Raw genomic sequence first — 20,996 nt, forward strand, 5'->3', positions numbered from 1 at the left:
GTTCTCATAATTACTGTGGAAGTCTATGGAAGGGGTTAAGAACCACAAGCCTCCTAGGTTTTGTATCGAAGTCAATGTATCCAGAGGATGTGTCACGATCGTCGTAATGGACGGGCCAAGGCGCAGCGTGAGTTGAGTTCCACATCTTTTATTTAAAGTGAAAGATAAAAAAAACAATAAACAGACAACGAGCGTGATAGCCGGGGTGCAACATGCACACATGCAAAAACAATATCCGACAAAGCAGGTGGGAACAATGAACCACTTAAATATGATCCCCAATTAGAGACAACAATAATCAGCTGCCTCTAATTGGGAGCCATACAAAAAACACTAACATAGAAATATAAATCTAGAATACCCCCAAGTCACGCCCTGACCTAAAGCACCATAGAGAACCCCGAGGGCTCTCCATGCTCAGGGCGTCACAGTACCCCCCCCCCCCCCCCCAAAGGTGCGGACTCCGGCCGCAACACCTAAAACCAAATGGGGAGGGTTGGGGGGGATGACTAACATTGGTGGCGGCTCCGGTGCGGCTCTTAGCACCCGCCCAGACCATGGATCCGGCCATGGAGTGGGACTGGACGCCATGCCTGGACTAGACACTGGCGCAGAGGAAGGCTCCAGCCATGGAGCGGGACTGAACGCCGTGCCTGGACTGGGCACCGGCGCAGAGGAAGGCTCCGGCCATGGAGCGGGACTGGACGCCGTGCCTGGACTGGGCACCGGCACAGAGGAAGGATCCGGCCATGGAGCGGGACTGGACGCCGTGCCTGGACTGGGCACCGGCGCAGAGGAAGGCTCCGGCCATGGAGTGGGACTGGATTTCTAAACAGTGTGTTTTAATCAATTATTTGGTGATGTGAATATATTTAGTACAGTTTTATCTAAGAAAAGTATCACTTTTTAAATGTTTCACCAATTTTATTTTTCTGAAATTCACTGAGGAGGATGGTCCCCTCTTTCCTCATCTAAGGAGCCTCCATTGGATTGAGTAATATACTTTCTTATTGGAACAGCTTGTCAGACAAGAGGGAGTTGATCTTAGCTTCCCTGGCTGTTGGTTTGGTTTAATATGTGATTTTGTAATAATAATAATAACAACAGCCAATTTTATTTGCCAAGACGTTTCACATAGTTTTGCAGTCTAAATGCATACAGAGAAATAAAATACCAACAAACACTGTAGTTATTATTGGTATTGATAATCCAGTAGCAATAGATGATTATGTGAATGTCTTCAGCAGCTACTGGGCTGCCTTCAAGATGGAGTCCAAGCCAATTGCGACACCACACACTTTGTGGTATGTTCTTGCTTGTTCTTGGCTTTCTTCTGCCTCTCCTGCCTTTAAGTCCTGGAACACTAAGGCGAGATGAGAGAATGATCAGAGATGGAAACAAGCCCAGTGGCTTGTCTTAATTTGTTTGTTTCTCACTTAAGGTGGAGTGGAGGAGGAGGTCGTCTAGGAAGCAGGAAAGGGGGTACGCCTTCCTGTTGATTGTGATTAGGGGAGAGTGAGGTATGTTGAGATATTTAATATTCAGCATCACTTCGTCAAGGGAAATATAATATTCTTTCTAACAAAGATATCTACATATATTTCAGGATGTTGTGTATCCATGGAAATAATCAGAATTCATGTCAACGTTACAGTTTTGAAAACATAGCTTGTCCAAAAAAGGTGGTCTCTTGGCACAACTTACCCCTGGGGTATGGAGTAAGTTGAGCATAGGAACAGGGTAAGTTGAGCTGCCTTGGGGTAAGTGAGTGATGATGTCCTGTGAAAGTGGGTGATGGTAGGTCAATGTTTAATTAATGGGATGGGGGTGTGGTATATTGTATATCTTAAATGTATGTCTACATTCAGATACACAGTATATACACAAAAAAGTTTGGGGTCACTTAGAAATGTCCTTGTTTTTGAAAGAAAAGCACATTTTTTAGGCGTACAGATGCCCATTAAACAGTGAAGAGGTAACTCCGGGATGCTGGCCTTCTGGGCAGAGTTGCAAAGAAAAAGCCATATCTCACACTGACCAATAAAAAGAAAAGATTAAGATGGGCAAAAGAACACAGACACTGGACAGAGGAACTCTGCCGAGAAGGCCAGCATCCCGGAGTCGCCTCTTCACTGTTGACATTGAGACTGGTGTTTTGTGGGTAGTATTTAATGAAGCTGCCAGTTGAGGACTTGTAAGGCGTCTGTCTCAAACTAGACACTCTAATGTACTTGTCCTCTTGTTCAGTTGTGCACTGGGGCCTCCCACTCCTCTTTCTATTCTGGTTAAAGCCAGTTTGTGCTGTTCTGTGAAGGGAGTAGTACACAACGTTGTATGAGATCTTCAGTTTCTTGGCAATTTCTCGCATGGAATAGCCTTAATTTCTCAGAACAAGAATAGACTGACACGTTTCAGAAGAAAGGGCTTTGTTTCTAGCCATTTTGAGCCTGTAATCGAACCCACAAATGCTGATGCTCCAGATACTCAACTAGACTAAAGAAGGTCAGTTTTATTGCTTCTTTAATCAGAACAGTTTTCAGCTGTGCTAACATAATTGCAAAATGGTTTTCTAACAATCATTTATCCTTATAAAATGATAAACTTGGATTAGCTAACACAACGTGCCATTGGAACACAGGAATGATGGTTGCTGATAATGGGCCTATATACACCTATGTAGATATTCCATTAAAAATCAGCCGTTTCCAGCTACAATAGTCATTTACAACATTAACAATGTCCACACTGTATTTCTGATCAATTTGATGTTATTTTAATGGACAAAAAAAATTAGCTTTTCTTTCAAAAACAAGGACATTTCTAAGTGACCCCAAACTTTTGAACGGTAGTGTATCTCTGTGCAATATCACTTACCCATGCATTTCTTGACGAGTTGTCTGGGACAGGGATGTTGTTTCGATGTGCCAATTTAGAGGCAACGTCTCTGCATTTGAGGCAACTAAGCCCATGAAACTTGTCCGCGAGATTCTTGATATGTTTATCAAGCTCAGACTCCATGTCATCAGATAATACCTTGTGCTCCTCTGCTACTCTGTCATAGCCTCTCTTTCACACAGGTACATGTTCATTTTCTTTATTGTTAATGTACGTCTTCAGTGTCATTCAGTCTATTTTCTTCATCCCTTGCTGCTGCTCAAATGGCCTTTTTCCCTTTTAATTCCTTGGTGGCTCTTTCAAGAACCTCAAGGGGGTTCTAGACCCCTGCTTGTTTTACATTTGTATACACATGCATGAATATGTCTGCTCTGTAACAATATAAATGCACTATCTTGAGTTCATATGCATGACACATTGCATGACACAAATACTATGCGTATTATGCATAAAACAGACTAAATGTAATTATCATTTGTATGGGGCAGTGGTGTAAATGTAATGCGATGCTACTGGTGACAGAGAAGTCAGGCGCAGGAGAGCGGAAACTGATTTACAACGGTTGTGTTTAATAACCATAAACCACCGTCAACAGAACAATACAATAAATGGGTCAAACAAAACCCGGTAAAATACCAGCATACCGTGCACAAGCACTGCAACAAACAATTACGGACAAGGACATGGGGGGGAACAGAGGGTTAAATACACAACATGTTATTGATGGAATTGGAAGCAGGTGTGATAGAAGACAAGACAAAACCAATGGCTCTCGATTGTTCCTGTTTTCTTGTTTTCCTGGTTTTGACCTTTCTGCCTGCCCTGAGCCTGCCTGCCGTCCTGTACCTTTGCCCTGTCTATCTGGATTACTGACCCCTGCCTGCCCTTGACCTGTCTTTTGCCTGCCCCTGTTGGATTAATAAACTGTTGTTAATTCAACATGTTCTGCATCTGGGTCTTACCTGAAACGTGATACATATTGTCATACCATAAGAAAACATGACTTTTCTCAGCTTCTGCTTTACTAACAACCTCTTTGGTTGTTGTTTGTTGGTGTTTTACCCAACTGCGCTGCGGAGCATCCATGGGTGTGAAGGTTCCTGGGCGGGAGCGACACATTTTCTGTTTTTTCTTGCATTCACTCCTGAATTTCTTCTGCCTCTTAATCCTTAAACTCTGAGGATAAAGGAGAGAGGGTTCAGACAGTGGAAACAATAACAGTGGTTTTTGACCACTCAACCACTTTGATTCTTCAAATCTTTGTTTGGTTGTCAAGGACCTAAGCCACCCAAGCCACGGCCTTTTCTCCCTGCTTCCATCACTCAGATGCGGGTAGTGTAGGAGCATCATGTCAAAAACTGTAAGACTGACCAATAGCTTTTACCCACAGACCATCAGGCTCCTGAGTAGCCACCACTAGGTAGTTACCTGCTCCCCCTTTCCCCCTCCTGCCCCCCTGACTTCCCCCTCATGGACATTTACCCTGCCCAATGAACATTTATCATTATTACATTTGTAAATACGTATATATTATTATTTAATATTTTCTCATTCCCTTCACTTTTTGACCTTCATTGTTGGAGCTCTGAGCTTAAGAATTTCACTGTACCCTGCAATTACATCTGCGACCCTGTGAATGTGGCTAACAAACTCATCCAATCGAATCATCGAGTCTTACCCAACCGGTAGGAGGCCCAGGCATTTCGGAGAGTCCACTCATCTCTCCTATGAGGGAGAGACAACCGTTCTTGCATTGGCCCTCGGCCTCAGTCTGCCTCTTAGTCCTTGAACTCTGAGGCCAGATGAGAGAGGAATCAGACAGTGGTTCTTATGAAATTCAGTTTCTGAAGTTGTGGGTTAATTGTTTCTCATCTGAGGTGGTGCTCACAGTATGATTGGACATGAGCCTTCCTGTTGACTGCATATATTTTCATACCTTAGTGATGTTAGTGGAGTTCATGTATTATATAACATGTCTCTTCACTAAAGTGGACAGACAGCCCAGCCGGCCTAGCTACAGTAGGCTTGGATAGCTCTCTTGTACTTGTGGATGAATAACATTACATGGGTTTTTGGTAGGGAGCTGACAGCACCATGTTACCATGACAATTGCTTCGACAACCCCAATGGCGCAATGTAACTTCTCTAGCACTGGAACTGTACCCTCAGATAAGATAAGGAGTTGGTTTTATCTTTGACACCATACAATAACTACATCAGCAGGATATTACCCAATACAACAATTGCATCCTCATTGTTAACAGGAATTAATTATAGAGAAACGAACATCGGAAGTAAAAAAACCTTCTGAACCTCACAGAAATATGAATATGATAGCAATTCATCTATTTGTACATTTCCATTCTCTATTACTATAATTCAATTCAAATCAAATATTATTATTCACATGCTTTGTAAACAACAGGTGTCGACTAACAGTGAAATGCTTACGGGCCCTTCCCAACAATGCAGAGAGAAAGAAAACAGAGAAATAATAGACAAGTAATAACACTTAATAATAAAAAGGCAATAATAAATACACAATGAGTAACGATAACTTGGCTATATACACAGGGTACCAGTACCGAGTCGATGTGCAGGGGTACGAGGTAATTGAGGTAATTATGTACATATAACTAGGAATAGAGTGACTATGCAACAGGATAGATTAAAAAAACAGTAGCAGCAGCATATGTGAAGAGTAAAAAAGAGTCAACGCAGACAGTCCGGGTAGCTGTTGGTTAACTATTTAACTAACTACCGTAAAACTTCAGATAAACGCAGTCTCAAATAGCTGCCTGTTCTTTTTAATAGCCGGGCATCGACACACATACAGTATCAGCAAATAAGAGCCTGTATCAAATAAACCCAGAGTCTAAATTCTCTTGTTTATGAGTGAACGACAGTGAGTGCGCAAAGATTGCGCAAAAGAAGAGAAAGGAGAGCCACATCCTTGCCATGGATGAAACAGAAGTGTGGTTTGACATGGTCAGCTCAACTAGCAACAAGATCTCACGGTCTCACATCAGTATTCAACATCTGTCCAGGGGGAGATAAATGTCTAAGAGAAAGTAGGTAAGGCTGTTAAAAGGTAGTTAAAACAGAAAAAAATTGATGGTCAATCGTAATTAACTTTGACGGTTAAGTTGCCCCAAGTGGACGGTATTGAAGGCATCTCACGATGTCCTGGGGACCTGGACAAACGTTGAATAGTGAATTCTATCAGATGTGATTGGAACTACGGGGGATACAAAGCTCAACAAGGTGAAACTGGTGAGAGAATGGTGCTGAAGTGTGAAATTGGGGGTGTATGATAGGCAGCCTAGTCTTTGCAAGTCTGATCTGCGATGGATTTGTTATTATAATGTTTATACTGGTCATACTGGTCACAGTAAACAGTGCGGTGGTCTTTTCAACATTTTATTGAGCAAAAGCTGTGTGAATTAAGGAAATAGACTCCAATAAGCGCTGTTGGTGTTCAGTGATAAACGCCTGAGCTACTAATTTAAGTTTTACCGTATTTAGCGGTCTTATGGCTTGGGGGTAGAAGCTGTTCAAGGCCCTGTTGGTTCCAGACTTGGAGCATCGGTACCGCTTGCCATGCGATAGCAGAGAGAACAGTCTATGACTCGGGTGGCTGGAGTCTTTGACAATGTTTAGGGCTTTCTTCTGACACCGCCTGGTATAGAGGTCCTGAATGGCAGAGGTCCTGGATAATTGAGTGAAAACATGACGTGTGTCACCCCACACAGTTGAAGCCTGCACATGCACACAGTAATATCATTGATGTGTCACAGGGGTTGTAAAATGGAGACGAAGACGCAGCGTGGATAGTGCTCATTTTCAAACTCTTTAATGAAAACACTTGACAAAATAACAAACGACCAACACAGTCCCGTCAGGTACACTAGACTAGAATGGAAAACAACTACCCACAACCCCAAAGGAAAAACAGGCTGCCTAAGTATGGCTTCCAATCAGAGACAACGAAAGACAACTGCCTCTGATTGGAAACCATACCCGGCCGAACATGAAAACCAACACATAGAAAATGATAACTAGAACAAACCCACATCGAAACAGAAAACCCGAAATACTTACAAAACAAACCCCCCTGCCACGCCCTGACCACTCGACTATGGCAAATGACCTCTTTCACTGGTCAGGACGTGACATGATGTACTTTGAAGATAAGAGTAAATTTGCCTAAAACATGTACCGTACTGATTACTTTATTTGTGACCTTAGTGGACAAACCCTCACTGACTCACAATGTTCCCCGACCCCAAAGGTTGGTAGACCCATGGAGAAACATTTATATTAGTGTTCTATTTAACTCTGTGGGTAGAAGAACACAGTTCATTCTGACCAGTAAAGAACAGAGGATTGGAATGTCTTACCATGGCTTGGTTGGTTTGTAAGGCTGCTGTTCGTCTGTCTGGTCAGGGAGGGCTGTGGTGGAGAGCAGACAGACCTGCAGACACAGGACGCCCAGCAGCCACACAGCCTGCTCCATACTGATACACTACAACCTGCTACACACTCAACTCCCTTTTGTACTTTTATCACACGGGCGCACATGCGCAAGCACAACGCACAAATGCATTTCGCACACTCATGCACCCATGCATGCAACACACCCACTTCCCAGTTCTCTCACCATTCCTCTCTCTCTCAATTCAATTCAACTACCTGTATAGTGTACTACTTAGTGCAGTATATGGTGAATAGTGTGATTAGGTGGGATTCTGCGCTCTGATACCGAGTCTACTACAAGCATCAGAGATTAGAGACGTGCCATGGAGCAGCAGAGGCCCCCAGAGAACTTTGCCCTCCCACACCACACCACACCACACCACACCACACCATAGCCTTGGCAGCAGCCCCAGCTGACTGGATCCTCATGTGACTGGGGTTTCACATGAAGCAATCATTAGTCCAGCTTAATTCTCCAAAGAATCCCTTTACTGGCTCCCTCAAAAAGCCTGGACTCAGATCTGTGTCTCACTAATGACCATTCACGTTGGCAAGACAGCGCAAACAGATCTGGGACCAGGCTACAAAAAGCCTCCTTACCCCAGGAAACCTCACTGTGTGACTGTTCACTGTTCCAGCAGGAGCTTGCTTTTCTTTTTCTGGGATATAGTCACAGGCTGTGGAGTTTCCTGGTTATTAGTTTGTATTTATTTCACCATCTCTTGCAGTTGAGTACCTGTTTTTCTCTCTTTTTTTTCATGCTGGGCTGACACGTGTATAGAATGCATTGTTTTCTGGTTGGGTTCAGTAAGGGTATGAGGAGCAAGGCTATCTGAATGGGAAAGGGATCCCAGGATAAAAGCTTCAGAGAGCGTTCGGTTGCTCATGACTTACATTAAAAATGTGCTAAAATGTGCCCATGAACAAATTTGTATTTACAAGTGTATTATTTCATAGCATTTCAGGTTTAGTGGGCCAATGTGATTATGGAGTGTTAAACTTTGTTCAATGAAAAGTTAACCTCAAAATCCAGCTATAGTTGCTCCTTAGAAATAGATGATGGAAGCTTAGAATATAATGACTTTATTCTCATTCAGTTAAAAACATTTCATGTTAAATGTATTGCTCAATTATATTAACTTTTGTCGATGAAATGAACTACTGTGGCATAGTCTTTGTTATATTACTGACGGGCTGTACAAATTAATTTACAGTTTAGCCTACTGTGCCGCGTTTATTCCAAACAGTAAAATAACGGTTTATATGTCGCGGTCTGATAGGCTCTTTCGCCAGCAGGTGTTTGCAACTTCAACTGCGCTTGTTAGTAGCCCAGATGCCGCCCTTTCCGTACTGTACAGAGACTGAAACATAGGTTACTAGCTTTATGCATGAGTTGCCTAAAAAGTCAGTCGAAATTCTGAAGAGACTAACATGAAATGGGAATGAAATGGACTTGACTTACACGGATATGATCATGTAGGCTAGAGTGTTTCTGTTTTTTTATAAATCGTGTTAATGCGCGCACGACAGCTGACTTGCACAACATCTGGCCAGAGACCGGGATTTGCTTACTGTACCGGTGTGGAACTGAGAAGAAGAAGACTAGGACACGGACCCGGTGAGTTACTTATTTTTCTACATTTTAATGTTTCGATATAAGCTACGTTTTTAGTGACAAATTAAAATGTTATTATTACACCCCGTCAAAGTTATAGTAGTACTATACGACTGATGAAGCAGAATATCCTAATAGTAGTAGCCGATTCATTAATATGAATTGGATTTCACTGTTCATCACTATCATCACAAGGTAGTACTGGTATAATAACGAATTAATCACAAATGTACATTCAATCTCTCTCGTTCTCGTCCCCCCCCCACCCCCCTCCAAAAGAGATACTGAATTAATTAACAGGATTGTACAGATGCAGGCAATGTTTGCTGTTAACTCCAGGAATAGGGACTCCTGTGTTCCTCCTCACATCAGCTCAACAGATTGTAAATCAGTTATTATACGCTATTATGTCAGAGTTGGAGTGAGACATCAGCTTTTGGACTGCCTACACGCACACACACACACACACACACACACACACACACACACACACACACACACACACACACACACACACACACAGTTGAATCTCTTCTGGGACTTCTGACATACGGTATTAGAGGTCTTCACGGGTCCACCTGAACCTGGATACCCAGACCCGTCCCAGGACCTAAGCGAGTCCGGGTCCAAAAATGCAAACTTTTCCCTCAGGTCCGGGTCGGGTCTGTTTGATTGCCATCGGGTCTCGAGTCAACTACAACTAATAGATCCGAATGGACCCGACCACAGCTCTGCATAACCTATAGCATATTTATTTTACACTAATAAGGTGAATTTATTGATTTATAGAAGGCCAAGCCAACATATAAAAACCTATTTGTTTACCAGAATGGCAACTTGGCTGATGTTCTTTTTTTTTCTCACTCGGGTCCAATCGGGTCTGGTCTAGACCCAGACCCATTAGGGTACGGGTCGGGTCTAGGTCTGGTTGTCGTTGGCTCCATTCGGGTTCGGGTCTGACTGTCCTGATTGTCCTCTAGTTCATATACAGTTAACGTTGTTTTAAATGTTGTTCTGTGAGTCAGAATGAGAGAAAAATTATTACTTGGGAAATGTAATTCAGGTCATGAGTACTAATTCTCCTTACAAAACGGCTTGATTGTTGTGGCTTAGCCGATTGAAATGTGTGTTCTCTCACCATGGGGTTTAGGGTGCTGCTGTGCTGAGAGCAGTCCTAATCACCTGCTGTAGTTAGTACCTTAATCAGGAGTTATTAACAAGGCAGTGATAGGTGTCGTACCTGGGTTCAAATACTATTTCAAATCATTTCAAATACTTTATCTAGGCTTGATTGACCTTGCCCGGTGCAATGGATCAAATGCAACAGTTGCAAAAGTGCAAAACCCACCAATCTGGCACTTCAGGCAGGCTGAAGCAAACGCTAAAAGTATTTGAAGGTTTTCAAATTGTGTTTGAACCCAGGTCTGGTGGGTATTTGGCTGCTCCTGAAGAGTCAGACAGCTCAATGTTGTTGTTCAATCTGAGAGTACAAGTATCTAGCACAGTGTAGCTCACCCATGTTTTCTTTCAATCAGTCACACTTGTAATCTTGTGTTCAGTCTTGTTTTTCAGCACAGAGCGTTAGTTGAGCTTTTCATTCATCATTGTTCATCTTAAATATTTAGTTTTGTGTTTCCCGTACACACAAAATACCAGCCATGATTTGTCTTTTGTCTTGGAGGAAATGAAGGACTTGGAACCAACCTAGACAATGATATCTTGATTTAAGAGAGAGTCAGAGCCTACAGTTATATTTAATTTATGGATGATTAGGTTATATTCATTCACTCAAGTAAAGGCATCTCATTGCTAAGTGAAAAGGGACTAATTACAATTCAGTCTTCTGTAAAAGGAGATCATTTTTATAACACTTTGTAAATAAGTGTGCATTTCGAAATGCTTATGGCTCTCTTGCTGCATTGTTTGTACACAGGAAGACAAATTATGCTATGTAAGGATTGGATAGGAAGGTCTTTCTACCTGACCTGCATACCAGAAAGCTCCCACACTGACAAAACACTGCAGAGCCACCATGTATTCATTCCTGGAGCATGCTCTATATTGTGAAATCAACACAGACTCAGAATTTCATTAGACCTTTAAAGTAAAAAAGGTTTAATTTGTACAGTTGAAGTAGAACATTTACATACATTTAGGTTGGAGTCATTAAAACTCGTCTTTCAACCACTCCACAAATTTCTTGCTAACAAACTATAGTTTTGGCAAGTCAGTTAGGACATCTACTTTGTGCATGACACAAGTCATTTTTCCAACAATTGTTTACAGACAGATTATTTCACTTATAATTCACTCTATCACAATTCCAGTGTGTCAGAAGTTTACATACACTAAGTTGAGTGTGCCTTTAAACAGCTTAGAAAATTCCAGAAAATTATGTCATGGCTTTAGAAGTTTCTGATAGGCAAATTGACATAATTTGAGTCAATTGGAGGTGTACCTGTGGATGTATTTCAAGGCCTACCTTCAAACTCAGTGCCTCTTTGCTTGACATCATGGGAAAATCTAAAGAAATCAGCCAAGACCTCAGAAAATAAATTGTTGACCTCCACAAGTCTGGTTCATCCTTGGGAGCAATTTCCAAACGCCTGAAGGTACCACGTTCATCTGTACAAACAATAGTACACAAGTTTAAACACCATGGGACCACGAAGCCATCATACCGCTCAGGAAGGAGACGCGTTCTGTCTCCTAGAGATGAACGTACTTTGGTGCGAAAAGTGAAAATCAATCCCAGAACAACAGCAAAGGACATTATGAAGATGCTGGAGGAAATAAGTACAAAAGTATCTATATCCACAGTAAAACGAGTCCTATATCGACATAACCTGAAAGGCCGCTCAGCAAGGAAGAAGCCACTGCTCCAAAACCGCCATAAAAAAAAGCCAGACTACGGTTTGCATCTGCACATGGGGACAAAGATTGTACTTTTTGGAGAAATGTCCTCTGGTCTGATGAAACAAAAATCTAACTGTTTGGCCATAATGACCATTGTTATGTTTGGAGGAAAAAGGGGGAGGCTTGCAAGCCATCCCAACCGTGAAGCCTGGGAGGGGGGGGGGGGGGGCAGCATCATGTTGTGGGGGTACTTTGCTGCAGGAGGGACTGGTGCACTTCACAAAATAGATGGCATCATGAGGGAGAAAAAATATGTGGATATATTGAAGCAACATCTTAAGGCATCAGTCAGGAAGTTAAAGCTTGGTCGCCAATGTGTCTTCCAAATGGACAATGACCCAAAGCTTACTTCCAAAGTTGTGGCAAAATGGCTTAAGGACAACAAAGTCAAGATATTGGAGTGGACATCACAAAGCCCTGACCTCAAACCTGTAGAAAATGTGCGGGCAGAACTGAAAAAGTGTGTGCGAGCAAGGAGGCCTACAAACCTGACTCAGTTACACCAGCTCTGTCAGGAGGATTGGGCCAAAATTCACCCAACTTATTGTGGGAGGCTTGTGGAAGGCTACCCAAAATGTTTGACCCAAGTTAAACAATTTAAAGGCAATGCTACCAAATAGTAATTGAGTGTATGTAAACTTCTGAGAATGTGATAAAAGAAATAAAAGCTGAAATAAATAATTCTCTACTATTATTCTGACATTTCACATTCACTTCAACAGTATATCTGTTTTAGTTTAATCTTGATGTAGCTAGTTGTTAGTGATACAGCAGTGAGGTGTGTGATACACTCTTTGAAAAAAGGTGCAAAGTAGAACCATATATGGTTATTTGGGTTTGTCCCCATGGGGACACTGCTGGTTCACTCATACTCCCTTCTATTCACCTATTCTCTGCTCAATAAAATCACAGAAAATACTCATTTGAAAGACAGAAATCATGGCAACAATATAAATTGTCAGTACTGTAAATGTAAAGTGATTAAGGGAATACCAGATACATTCACAATATTTCCATATACATTTTAAAACATTCTCACACATATCTTTTTAAATTGATCAGATTATTCAAACTCCTGATTTTAAAGTTTAATTACTTAGGTCAACACTAATGCTCAGGCACTATTTAAAAGAAAGAAACATAGAATGTTAAAGGTTTTAGATAGAACCCTTTGCCTTACAATGAACCATTGTTTTACAATGAACCATTGTTTTACAATGAACCATTGTTTATCAAAAAGGGTTCTTCAGACGAAAACGGTTCTTGGTAGAACCCTATTCCTCCGCAAATAACCCTTTTTAGAACCCTTTTTCAAAGCGTGTGCTCACTGAAAACGACTTTGCTGAAGGAGGAGACGACACTGAGCATAGTTCTCTGTTGTGCTATGTTGATCTACGTTAGGCACACACTTAAGACAAACTTAACCCTCTCAAATCCAAACCTTAACCATTAGAAGAAACAACCTAAACTGTCCTTATATCATAATCTAGGAGAAACGTCATCCTTTGACCTTTTCCCAATGTCTGTCATCCCCTTACAGTCTGTCCTGAGCTCAGTGGAGACAACAGATTGGGGCAGGGTGTTGGATTGACTGTGGTACCTGAGTCAGCCATGAGGCGGAAGCTGGACATGTCGGGACTGACGGACGATGAGGCAGAGCACGTTCTACAAGTGGTGCAGCGGGACATGAGGCTCCGGAAGAAAGAGGACGAGCGCCTCAGGTGAGTTTGGACCGTTGGACCATAGAGTTGGATGGAGGGCACACTTGCCACAAAGCCTGTTTTAGCATGGGTAGTGCCATTGAAGGCTTTCACTATTCTAAAGTAGTCAACTTGTTGGGACTTGCTATGGGTTATGGAGGATCACAGATTTCCATCTAGGTCAAATCAAATCATACTGTATTTGTCACATGCTTCGTAAACAACAGGTGTAAACTAACAGTGAAATGCTGATTTACTGGTCCTTCCCAACAACACAGAGAGAAAAAAATAGAAAAATAGAGAGTGTGCAAATCTGTCATCAAGGCAAAGGGTGGCTACTTCGAAGAATCTCAAATATAAAATCAATTTTGATTTGTTTTTTACCTTTATTTAACTAGGCAAGTCAGTTAAGAACAAATTCTTATTTTCAATAATGGCCTAGGAACAGTGGGTTAACTGCCTTGTTCAGGGGCAGAATGACAGATTTTTACCTTGTCAGCTCGGGGATTCAATCTTGCAACCTTTTGGTTGCTAGTCCAACGCTCTAACCACTAGGCTACCTGCCGCCCCACTTTTTTTGGTTACTACATGGATTTCATATGTGTTATTTCATAGTTTTTATGTCTTCACTCTTATTCTACTATGTAGAAAATAGTAAAAAATAAAGAAAAACCCTTGAATGAGTAGGTGTGTTCAAACGTTTGACTGGTACTGTAGGTATGTACATATACTGTAGGTAGGGACAAAGTGACTAGGAAACAAGATAGATAACAAACAGTAACAGCAGCGTATGTGATGAGTCAAAAGAGTTAGTGCAAAAAGGGTCAATGCAGATAACCAATAGCTACCCGGACTAACTATTTAACTAACTATTTAGCAGTCTTATGTCTTGGGGGTAGAAGCTCTTTAGGCTCCTGTTGGTTCCAGACTTGTTGTTTGCCGTGCGGTAGCAGAGAGAACAGTCTATGACTTGGGTGGCTGGAGTCCAGGCATTGGATATCACAGGAGATTTCCCATCCTGCCTCTGGCCCACTGTGTCTCCAAAACAAGAGACAGGAAGAGCCTGCCCTTTCCTGTTTGACTATGACTCACCTCCTGCCTAAATCACCATGGAAACTGGTATAGGCCCAATCCCAAACCCCCAAGGGACCTGGGGAGATCTGAGAGGATAGGATAGTGATAATCAATATGGCATATCAGGGGGGAAATAGAGTCATTACTGTACAGTACTATATTGCTTATACCCATCCAGTCATTACCAGTCCTTTCAGATTTGCACAATTAGGTAGGGGTGTATGAATTCCATTGACAGCTATTGAAGGTCCTTAGATACAAGCGTCAAGACCACAGTGTGCTGTTTGTGATAATTGGGTACTAACTGAATGAAACTAAGAGGTGTCCTTGGTTGGTTCTGAATACCCACAATCGCAATTAATTAAATGCATCTGTTAATGGATTCATGGTCTGAGTTATGCCCTTTAGAGGGTTAAAATAACATTAGAATGTCATCACTTCAGTCCTATCTCTCTATTATGCTCCAGAACATTCAGGGACAGTTCTCTCTCTCTCTCTCTCTCTCTCTCTCTCTCTCTCTCTCTCTCTCTCTCTCTCTCTCTCTCTCTCTCTCTCTCTCTCTCTCTCTCTCTCTCTCTCTCTGCGATTGTATCTCTCCCTGTTGAAAACCACAGTGAGTTATTCTGTCTTAATGGGCACAGAGTTGATCTAGCCTCGCAGAACCAGTCTGATAGCTGTGTTAAAATGGTGACCTATCACGCAACCAGGCTGGTTCACGAGGCTGTTGTTGAATCAGTGGTAACTGAAATATGGGGATTTGGCCAAGATTATTAGATTGTTTTGGACTAATCAAAGTCTTGGCCTGAATCTTTGGTGTCTGGCCAGCATTCACTCGTGATCTATTGCGACACTCAGTGCAATAAGGTACGTATCAACTTTATGGAGATGTAGCTACCATGGAGGCTTGATCCACTTGACTGAGAGTAGTAGAGATGTGCTGTCGCTACAACCTGGAATTTATAAACCGCATAAGGAGTGTGTGCTCAGTCCTTGGAGACTCTAACTAGGTTTAGCTTAAGCTGAACCTTTTTTCATTCCTACTTGACTGATCTCAAGATAGTGGCAACTGACAAGAGGATGACCAGTTTGTAAAGACCAAGGCTTCACTTAGTTTATATCACAACTGTACAACCTTCGCATATCCAGCATACTCTTGTTGGCGGCCTTCACCGCTCTATCTTCCAACCAGATGTTTTACCCTTCACTTCCCCAGTGATTAGGAAGTGAGTTTAGCTGCTGCTGCTGTGTTTGATTGTAGTAAACAGGGCAGGCGCTTACCATCAACTAATCTTGTTGTTTTCCATTTATGTCTGGATTTGTACAGCCAGGCTGGGGAGATTGGGTGAGCTTGATGGTGCAGTTTCAACACAGCATAATGCACTGCTGGTTTCCTGAAGTGTGGCTTGGTTGAACTTCAGCTGTATTCATCATCATATTGATTATTAAGCATAATTTCATTGATTTATAGGTAGTTTCAGAGATAAGACACTGGATAGTTTAGTTAGCGTCAGATCCTGTGATCCTGTTTTAATCAAATGCTGGTGATATACAGTACCAGTCAAAAGTTTGGACACACCTACTCATTCAAGGGTTTTTCTTTATATTTACTATTTTCTACATTGTAGAATAATAGTGAAGACATCAAAACTATGAAATAACACATATGGAATCATGTAGTAACCAAACAAGTGTTAAACAATTCAAAACGTATTTTATATTTTAGAAACCTTCAAAGTAGCCACCCTTTGCCTTAATGACAGCTTTGTACACTTGTACACTTGGCCTTCTCACAACCAGATTCATGAGGAATGCTTTTCCAACAGTCTTGAAGGAGTTCCCACATATGCTGAGCACTTGTTGGCTGATTTTCCTTCACACTGTGGTCCAACTCATCCCAAACCATTTCAATTTGGTTGAGGTCGGATGATTGTGGATGCCAGGTCATCTGATGCAGCACTCCATCAACCTCCAACTTGGTCAAATAGCCCTTATGCAACCTGGAGGTGTGTTTTGGGTAATTGTCCTGTTGAAAAACAAATGATAGTCCCACTAAGCTGGTTATATCTCCCTCACTAACTTTAAGCATCAGCTGTCAGAGCAGCTAACTGATCAATGCACCTGTACACAGCCCATCTGTAAATAGCCCACCCAACTACCTCATCCCCATATTGTTATTTTTTTGCGCTTTTGCACCCCAGTATCTCTACTTGCATATCGTCATCTGCACAGCTATCACTCCAGTGTTAATGCTAAATTGTAATTACTTCGCCACTATGGCCTATTTATTGCCTTACCTCCCTAATCTTACTGCATTTGCACACACTGTATAAAGATTTTTCTATTGTGTTATTGACTGTATGTTTGTTTATCCCATGTGTAACTCTGTGTTGTTGTTTTTGTCACACTGCTTTGCTTTATCTTGGCCAGGTCACAGTTGTAAATGAAAATTAGTTCTCAACTGGCCTACCTGGTTAAATAAAGGTAAAATAAAATAAAATAAATAAGCGCAAACCAGATGGGATGGCGTATCGCTGCAAAATGCTGTGGTAGCAATGCTGGTTAACTGTGACTTGAATTCTAAATAAATCACAGACAGTGTCACCAGCAAAGCACCCACACTCCATCACACCTCCTTCGCCATGCTTCCCGGAGGGAACCACACATGCACAGATCCTCCGTTCCCCTACTCTGCGTCTCACAAAGACATGGCAGTTGGAAACAAAAATCTGAAATTTGGACTCATCGGATCCAAAGGACAGATTTCCACCAGTCTAATGTCCATTGTTTCTTGGCCCAAGCAAGTTCCTTCTTTTATTGGTGTCCTTTAGAAGTGGTTTCTTTGCAGCAATTCGACCATGAAGGCCTGATTCATGTAGTCTCCTCTGAACAGTTGATGTTGAGATGTGTCTGTTACTTGAACTCTATGAAGCAATAATAAGGTCTACAATCTGAGCTGCAGTTAACTCTAATGAACTTATCCTCTGCAGCAGAGATAACTCTGGGTCTTCTTTTCCTGTGGCGGTCCTCATGAGAGCCAGTTTCACAAAGCACTTGATGGTTTTTGCGACTGCACTTGAAGAAACTTTCAAAGTTCTTGAAATTTCAGGGATTAACAGACCTTCATGCAAGTAGCAAGTAGCCTAGTGGTTAGAGCGTTGGACTAGTTACTGAAAGGTTGCAAGATCGAATCCCCGAGCTGATAAGGTCAAAATCTGTCGTTCCACCCCTGAACAAGGCAGGTTAACCCACTGTTCCTAAGCTGTCATTCAAAATAAGAATTTGTTCTTAACTGACTTGCCTAGTTAAATAAAGGTAAAAAGTAATGATGGACTGTTGTTTCTCTTTGCTTATTTGAGCTGTTCTTGCCATAATATGGACTTGGTCTTTTACCAAATAGGGCTATCTTCTGTATACCACCCCTACCTTGTCACAACACAACTAATTGGCTCAAATGCATTAAGAAGGAAATAATATTGGCCAAAACTTTTAACAAGGCACAGCTGTTAATTGAAATGCATTCCAGGTGACTACCTCATGAAGCTGGTTGAGAGAATGCCAAGAGCTGTCATCAAGGCAAATGGAGGCTACTTTGGTTACTACATGATTCCATATGTGTTATTTCATAGTTTTGATGTCTTCTCTATTATTCTACAATGTAGAAAATAGTAAAAAATAAAGAAAACCCATGGAATGAGTAGGTGTGTCCAAACTTTTGACTGGTACTTTAGTTACTGTCTATTAATGACTCAATGGCTTAATGACATTGAGCTATAATTTGTTTACTGCACACACACACACACACCACTCACACCCCACTCTTTTCAGTTGTTATTGCATCAAGAGGCTAAACTCATTTCATTAAGCTAGTGTACCTGGGCTAAGGCTTTTTCTCTCTCTCTCTCTCTCTCTCTCTCTCTCTCTCTCTCTCTCTCTCTCTCTCTCTCTCTCTCTCTCTCTCTCTCTCTCTCTCTCTCTCTCTCTCTCTCTCTCTCTCTCTCTCTCTCTCTCTCTCTCTCTCTCTACCCATCTGTCCCCAAGTGCTTGCTGTTGGCTCTATGCATGCTGCTTTTCAATTTCTCCTTTGACACGCAGGAGCATCACACAATACCATATAGGGATGAGTGAGAGCCCAGAGGCACTGGAAGACACATCACACTCAGTGTGGTCTCAGAGATCCGAGTTAAGAGCGAGAAACTATATAACCTCAGCAAAAAAAGAAATGACCTCTCACTGTCAACTGTGTTTATTTTCAGCAAACTTGTGTAAATATTTCTATGAACATAACATGACTCAACAACTGAGACATAAACTGAACAAGTTCTACAGACATGTGACTAACAGAAATGGAATAATGTGTCCCGGAACAAAGGGGGAGGGGGGGTCAAAAAAGTAACAGTCAGTATCTGGTGTGGCCACCAGCTGCATTAAGTACTGCAGTGCATCTACTCATGGACTGCACTAGATTTGCCAGTTCTTGCTGTGAGATGTTACCCCACTCTTCCACCAAGGCACCTGCAAGTTCCCGGACATTTCTGGGGGGAATGGCCCTAGCCCTCACCCTCCGATTCAACAGGTCCCAGACGTGCTCAATGGGACTGAGATCTGGGCTCTTCGCTGGCCATGGCAGAACACTGACATTCCTGTCTTGCAGGAAATCACGCACAGAACGAGCAGTATGGCTGGTGGCATTGTCATGCTGGAGGGTCATGTCAGGATGAGCCTGCAGGAAGGGTACTACATGAGGGAGGAGGATGTCTTCCCTGTAACGCACAGTGTTGAGATTGCCTGCAATGACAACAAGTTCAGTCCGATGATGCTGTGACACACCGCCCCAGACCATGACGGACCCTCCACCTCCAAATCGATCCCACTCCAGAGTACAAGCCTCGGTGTAATGCCCATTCCTTCGACGATAAACTCAAATCCGACCATCACCCCTGGTGAGACAAAACCGCGACTCGTCAATGAAGAGCACTTTATGCCAGTCTTGTCTGGTCTAGAGATGGTGGGTTTGTGCCCATAAGCGACATTGTTGCCGGTGATGTCTGGTGAGGACCTACCTTACAACAGGCCTACAAGCCCTCAGTCCAGCCTCTTTCAGCCTATTGCGGACAGTCTGAGCACTAATGGAGGGATTGTGCATTCCTGGTGTAACTCGTGCAGTTGTTGTTGCCATCCTGTACCTGTCCCGCAGGTGTGATGTTCGGATGTACCGATCCTGTGCAGGTGTTGTTACACGTGGTCTGCCACTGCGAGGACGATCAGCTGTCCGCCCTGTCTCCCTGTAGCACTGTCTTAGGCGTCTCACAGTACGGACATTGCAATTTATTGCCCTGGCCACATCTGCAATCCTCATGCCTCAGGCACGTTCACACAGATGAGCAGGGACCCTGGGCATCTTTCTTTTGGTGTTTTTCAGAGTCAGTAGAAAGGCCTCTTTAGTGTCCTAAGTTTTCATAACTGTGACCTTAATTGCCTACCGTCTGTAAGCTGTTGGTGTCTTAACGACTGTTCCACAGGTGCATGTTCATTAATTGTTTATGGATCATTGAACAAGCATGGGGAACAGTGTTTAAACGATTTACAATGAAGATCTGTGAAGTTATTTTCATTTTTACGAATTATCTTTGAAAGACAGGGTCCTGAAAAAGGGACGTTTCTTTTTTTGCTGAGTTTTATGTTACCCAATACTACTGAGGTGGTTGCCATTCTATTCTCACATTCCTGCAGTACCTGGTAAAAGAGTGCCAACATGGTTGCCATGTTCTCAGAATATAAGATATTAACGTTCTAGACACGTTTCATGGGAAGGTTGCAAGAACATTCATATGTCCAGTTTTCTGAGGGTTCGGAGAATATTCCATTAATGATCCATCAAACATACACAGAACATGGTTGCCATGTCCGGATAAAATATGAATGTTTTAGACACGTTTCATGGGAATGTTGCAAGAACATTCATATGTCCAGTTTTCTGAGGGTTAGGAGAATATTCATTCAACGTCCCACCAGACATACACAGAACATGGTTGCCATGTTCTCAAATTATAAGATATTAATGTTCTAGACACATTTCATGAGAATGTTGCAAGAACATTAACATTTTACATTTTAGTCATTTAGCAGACGCTCTTATCCAGAGCGACTTACAGTAGAGTGCATACATTTTATTAAATACTAGTATTCCTATGTATCAGTCATCGGGATAGTCCCAAAGAAACATTCTACAAAAAAATTATTGTTTCATCATTATACATCACCCCTTGTTACTGTGGCTGAGCCCATCAAGGCTCTAATTGGTGAACCACCGATCCATTCAC

General features: G+C 42.2%; 1 protein-coding gene and 1 long non-coding RNA gene across 4 annotated transcripts in view; one reads left to right on the forward strand and one right to left on the reverse strand.

Moving 5' to 3' along the window:
- Positions 1-3,935: 3,935 nt before the first annotated feature.
- On the reverse strand, positions 3,936-6,452 carry LOC115156778 (uncharacterized). Its single transcript, XR_003868320.1, has 3 exons — positions 6,412-6,452; positions 4,574-4,687; positions 3,936-4,071 (listed from the first exon to the last, which is right to left on the reverse strand). It is a non-coding gene; the product is annotated as an uncharacterized LOC115156778 (long non-coding RNA).
- A 2,080-nt stretch (positions 6,453-8,532) lies between these two features.
- LOC115156781 (rab effector MyRIP) overlaps positions 8,533-20,996 on the forward strand; it is a 55,731-nt gene continuing 43,267 nt past the window's right edge. For all 3 annotated transcript variants that reach the window (XM_029704458.1, XM_029704460.1, XM_029704459.1), the window contains exons 1-2: positions 8,533-8,989; positions 13,443-13,623. In XM_029704458.1, coding sequence (XP_029560318.1) covers positions 8,887-8,989; positions 13,443-13,623 — 284 coding nt within the window. In that variant the 5' untranslated portion in view covers positions 8,533-8,886. The remainder of the gene's footprint in view (positions 8,990-13,442; positions 13,624-20,996) is intronic.

This window comes from Salmo trutta, chromosome 21 (genome assembly GCF_901001165.1).
Source record: "Salmo trutta chromosome 21, fSalTru1.1, whole genome shotgun sequence".
NCBI classification, from domain to species: domain Eukaryota; kingdom Metazoa; phylum Chordata; class Actinopteri; order Salmoniformes; family Salmonidae; genus Salmo; species Salmo trutta.